The sequence below is a fragment of the Capsicum annuum genome, chromosome 2 (genome assembly GCF_002878395.1).
Source record: "Capsicum annuum cultivar UCD-10X-F1 chromosome 2, UCD10Xv1.1, whole genome shotgun sequence".
In the NCBI taxonomy this organism is placed as follows: Eukaryota; Viridiplantae; Streptophyta; class Magnoliopsida; order Solanales; family Solanaceae; genus Capsicum; species Capsicum annuum.
Genome location: NC_061112.1, coordinates 148319732 through 148325334, shown reverse-complemented (window position 1 = coordinate 148325334; position 5603 = coordinate 148319732). Strand labels below are relative to the sequence as shown.

Here is a 5603-nt window from a genome sequence, read left to right as displayed (position 1 = left end):
TTCACTAAGATTGCTTGATGAGAGAATAAGAAAATAATCTTGATATTTGGATTAAGTGTAATGGCTCATGATATCCAGATTGACATGTTTTACCATTCATTGTGTATGATTTCAGATTTTAGATTTCTTTCAAGCTTTATGAGCCATTTACAAATGTCCTGCATGATTTGGAAAGAAAACTTATGACATGATCGTTAAATATATATATATATATATATATATATATATATATATATATATGTATATATATGCATATAAATATGTTTATTTCATGCACCCCCATGTACTCGGTACATATTCCATGGTACTGACCCACATGTTCGCATGTGGGCTACATTTTCCCTATAATGTATGTTCAGGTGCTCATTCCCAGGTTTGACCGTGATTATTCGAGCACGTTGATCTACATCCTCTGCAGTGGTGAGTCCTTATGGTCCGAGGACTAGTTATTCAGATTTCCTCATTTACTTTGAGTCGTTCAGTTTATTTCCTAAGTTCGGGTCAGTTGTGGTTTGTCCCAATGGCTCATGGATATACAGTTTAGTAGAGGCTTGTCAGACTAGATGGATAGATTGATCAGATTTGTCAGAGATGTCGTATTTTGTTACTTTCTGTATTTCATTCGTATTGCAGTATGATATTATGAAGGATGTTTAGATGTTTTGATTATGATGACTTTGATTATAAGTGTTGAATGGTAGAAAAACGGCTAAAAGGGTTAGCTTGGGGCTACTTGTAGCCTTAAGCACCGTGTGATGCCTCGGGGCCCATTTTTGGGGCGTTACAGCAAACTTAAATCTCATTAAGTTTGAATCAATTTGTACTTGCTTTATTTAATCCGAGGGTATATTGGGAATAATATCTCTATGTCACTGAGGTAGGGGTAATTTATTTCAGTTTATCTTGTCATTACAGAGAAAGTGTTTCATTAGCAAATTAATTCATCTTAGTTTATCTTGTCATTACAGAGAAAGTGTTTTTGGTGTCCAGAATATGAAGCCCAGATTAAAGCAAACTTCAAGTTAAAAGCTGGGCACATACTTACTGATTTGCTATCAAAAGTTCTTGAAAAAAACAAGAGGCCTAGGTGGATTCTACCTGAAAATTGGTAAAAGTTAGTTGACCATTGGGAAACAGATTCGAGGTTCAAGCAAATGCTTGAGATTGGCAAGAAAGCTAGAGCATCTCTTAAGGGTGGTTCTTTACACACGAGTGGAGCTCAGAGTCGGGGAAATGTAAGGAGAAAACTGGTAAGTCATTCATGTGATTTTGGTAATTTTTATTGAATTGTGACCGATTAGTGATACCTTATCCCTCCTATCTATCAAAGATCAGCTAGATATTTGTAAATTCTTTTCAGTGACCATCAGGAGGTTAGTTTTAATCTCAAAGTTTATAACTTACTATATACAACGTATACATTCAACTTCCTTTCATTCTTTTAAAAATATAGAAATTTGTCAGTTGATTTTATTTACTAACCTTAGTTCCAGAGCTACAACTGATGTGAGTTTGATTTACTGGTTTAGCACTGCATTAAGTCTTGGTCAAATCTGTCCACAGATAAAATTGTTCACTCCACCAAGTCTAATCGTGCTATGTGATTTTAGGTCTACCTATTCCTTTTTTAACACATACACTCACCATAGTTTCACATATACAGATCGGTGCATTTACAGGTTGAAGCAAGTCATGACTACACCATCTCAAGCGACCTTCTCTTATTTTATCCTCAATACGTGCTACTTGCATTTTCTGGCGAATGGGATCATTTTTAATCTCTGTGTCATAGAAGAATATCACCCCTACTAAACATGATGTTGAATATCTAAAGTAACTCATGAGCTTATTATAAATAATAAGTACATCCTCTGTCCAAATATGTATCTTAAAAAATATTTAACTAGATTCTTGAAGAGAAAATGATTAACAGTTTGAAGCGATGGAAGTATTCAGTTTTGGTCAGATGATAGTACTAGTACTTGCAGAAACATCGATGAATCTGTCATCCACATTTTAGATAGTGGTAACCATGAGAGCAACTAGTTTGTACTAGTCGTAGCATCAGGAGAATGACAGTTCTGATTAGATGATAGTACTAGTACTTGCAAAAGCATCGATGGACCTGTCATCCTCATCTCGTATAGTGGTAACCACGAGAGCAGCTAGGTTGATACTAGGCCTAACTTCAGGAGAATGGTTCGCACATTTAACAACAACTTGTAACAAATTAACCATTCTTTCTTCACTAGCTCCTTCTTGGATCAAAGTTCTGTCAAATACTTTAGCAGTTCATTCTTCAGCTGCCCTTGACCAACTTTCTTTTGCAAGATAGTAATAGTATGTTTAATTTAGCACCAAGAAGGTGCAAGCAAAAGTATTTATAGGATACCAAAATAACTTACCTTCCAACTTGAGGCTTGGCCAACTTATATCAAGGGCAGTTTTATGGCTTATCCATCAGTCCATAGGTCCTTTAGTCGTGGGACAATGCTATTTGTTTTGGTTCTGGTGGGTTTGTTTTTGGTTGTTTGCATGGTCAGACCACCAACATTGCAGCACTATAAGGCTTTGTCTTCATGTCCTCCATGTCTTTGTGATTGTGAGGAGGATTCTATGTTCTCCCCTATAGGTCAGTTCATCTTTCTTTTGGATGATAAATCTTGCTTGTGTTCATGGGGCGGGCTGCTTGTCTATTCCCTCCGTTTCAATTTGTTTTATGACTTTGATATGATACAAAGTTTAAGAATGTAAAGAATGACTTTTGAATCTTGTGGTTTTGCACATGACATATGAAAATCTGAAAGTAAGAATCGTCGAAAAGAGAAGGATGCATTCGTTTTAAACGTACTAAAAAGAAATTAAAACAAACAAATTGAAACTAGGGGAGTATTAACCATTTGAAAAAACTGGTGGGATTCTCAATCTATAGTACATTATTTTTTTACCACTTATAGTAGGTAGAGAATGAACTATAGCAAGATATTAGAAGGAATTTCTGTGACTTGAAAACTTTTGGTGGTTCCATAGGAGGAAGAACTGGAAAGAGGAACAAATCCATCTATTCTAACTCTATATTTGTTTGAATGAAATGCTTTGCCAATTTCATGACTAAATGAAAGGTCTTTTTGTGCGCGGCAAGAGAATATTTATGACAAAATAACACAAAGGACTGATCGTATTAATATATTTAGAGGCTGTATTGTCCTAGTACAAAAATCAAATGTTCTGCATAATTATACTTCTAAATTCATAGCGAGGAGTTCAGACAGTTGATATTAAGTTAGATCTTTCTGGAAATCCATGAGGACTAATTGAATTTGCCGAGAACTTGATGTGCAGGTCACAGCTAAGACTAAATGTAAGAGAAAGAAACTTTAAATTGAAATTCTAATTCATGTTTGATTTGAGAATTTTGCAGGAAAAGGTACTACATATTTCATAGAAGAGACTGTTATTAAGTTGTTGCCATGTTCGGAATAGTCTGTTGTGATTTATTTCTAAAGAGGTCCTTTCCTGGTCTTTTGTTTCTTTTCTCCTGATGGTTTAATCAAATTTATCATCTTTGCATATGGGGTCACTTGGCATCTTTGCTTTTTGGGTCACATGGCTTCAGCTTCTTACTACCCCATTATTTTTAGCACTCTCTTACATCCCTTAACCCCCCAACGGTACAACATACTTTTGGCATCAAAAGGAAAGCTTTTTCTACTATATTACTTTAATTTTTCATTATTATAGATTTGTTCAATATTTCTAAAAAGAATTTAGTGTTTCGTAATCACTATTTCATAGCAATTAAAATTAAATTAATTTTGTTTGCAGGAAAAGGAACTTGGGAGGCCAATAACTCAGGCTGAGGCATTCAAGGCTACACATACAAGAAAGAAGAAAACTCCTGAAGATCCTGATGTTTGGGTTGAGCCACGAGCTCAGCTGACCTATGTAAGCCTCTATTTCTAGTAGTTATTACTGTATTTTCTAAATTTATATTCTAATATTATTATCATTAGATTCAGAATCTATATCTGCAATGCATAGAGGATTTTCGCCAAACTCTGGTAGAAGATAGGCGAGACCTACCACTTAGCCAAGAGCAAAATGAAGGAATATGGTTAGATGCGGTTGGTGGCCCTAGTAGGTATGGATATGCTTATGGATTGCCCCAACGAACCTTTCATGAATTTCATTCGGAACTTGAAGGCCTCGGTAGTTTCCAGGATGATGAGTCAAGAGAGACGATTTTGGCTTTGAAGCAGCAAATAGCTGAGCTATCTAGCGAAGCTAAGGCCTCGCAGGTTAGGGAAAGACAAAGAGATATATAGTATGAAGGAATGAAGGCCCAATTCGATGCATTACTTGCTTCAGGGGGATTCCCCCTTCTCCCGGTAATGTAGTGCGCCCTCCTCGACCTCCACAGTCTCTACCTATTTCACATGGAGTATATGGTCAATATAGAGATGTTACTGAGGAGCCCAACAGTGATGAAGATGATGAGGTTACTATGTAGACAATACACCGCTGCGTTGTTAAAGTTCAATATTGTCTATATAATCCAAACTATATATTTTATGGTGGTTTATTTGAATTCTTAGGTGTTTTTGAATGCATTAAAACTTTAAAGTAGTATGAACAATAGTATTGTTAAAGAATTATGACTTTTATGTTTTGTTCGTTCAATTTCAAGGTATTTAAATTTTATTTTCATTTTGTGGTTATTAGATTATATTTACTTGTGTTTGTTGTAGTTTGATTGATTGATGGGAGTTGTTGGAGCTTAATTTAATTGATTATATTATATATATTATTAAATTAAATTAAAATGGCAGGTATTTGTAAAAGCTATTGTTTTGCAAAAAGAGACCTCACGAGGTTGCTATTTCACATTTTTATTTTTTTGCAAATGCACAAAAGCGACTTAATGGGTCTCTTTTTCACAATTTCATTTTCTACATGCTTAAATAAGAGACTGCAAGAGGTTGCTTATGTTTTAAATAAATTGTTTAGAATAAAAAATTAGGAAATAATAGTCACCCCATGAGATGTCTTTTAATTAAAAAATAAAAAAAAATCAAATAGAGACCTCATGAGGTTTCTTTTTAATAAAATAATAATAATAATTATAAAAAAATAATTTAGAGACCTCACGAGGTCTCTTTTTTGTAAAAATTAAGAAATAACCTAGTGACCTCGTGAGGTTGCTTTTAAGCGACCTCATGAGGTCTCTCAGAAAAATCGACCTCTGTTTTAGAGACCATCAATTGAGGTTGCTATTGAAGTCTCTTTTGAGAAGTCTCTTTTTACAGTTTTTTTAGTAGTGGGTTTTCATACTATGAGTTTGTTGGGTATGTTAAAGAAATTGGTTATAATGTTGAATCGTGCATTGTCTATATGAGACCGTCTAAACGTAATTACCTAGTAAAAGTGACTTGTGATAGGGATATTTTGGGTATTGCACCTCAACTTAAAAATGGAGATATTGTTCAGCTATATGTGTCACATTTAGTAGATGAACCCCACGTGGTCCCTAAAGCACTTGCTATTGAATATATTTCCCATGTGGGTGGGGAATCTTCTACTTCTTTTGATAGAGTCTAGTCAAG

General features: G+C 34.8%; 1 protein-coding gene across 1 annotated transcript; it reads left to right on the top strand.

The window, feature by feature from the left end:
• Nucleotides 1-981: 981 nt before the first annotated feature.
• Nucleotides 982-4629, top strand: LOC124896104. The gene is made up of 3 exons (XM_047407447.1): nt 982-1250; nt 3826-3945; nt 4014-4629. Exons 1-3 carry the CDS (start codon nt 1155-1157, stop codon nt 4323-4325), a joined length of 528 nt encoding a protein of 175 aa, XP_047263403.1. The 5' UTR covers nt 982-1154; the 3' UTR covers nt 4326-4629.
• The last annotated feature ends 974 nt before the right edge of the window (nt 4630-5603 follow it).

Bases quoted from the DNA above. Each gene is read 5' to 3' on its own strand.
- LOC124896104 (XM_047407447.1), top strand. From the start codon at position 1,155: ATGCTTGAGATTGGCAAGAAAGCTAGAGCATCTCTTAAGGGTGGTTCT. The intron at 1,251-3,825 runs GTAAGTCATTCA...TTTTGTTTGCAG, and splicing joins GAAATGTAAGGAGAAAACTG to GAAAAGGAACTTGGGAGGCC. The intron at 3,946-4,013 runs GTAAGCCTCTAT...TATTATCATTAG, and splicing joins CACGAGCTCAGCTGACCTAT to ATTCAGAATCTATATCTGCA.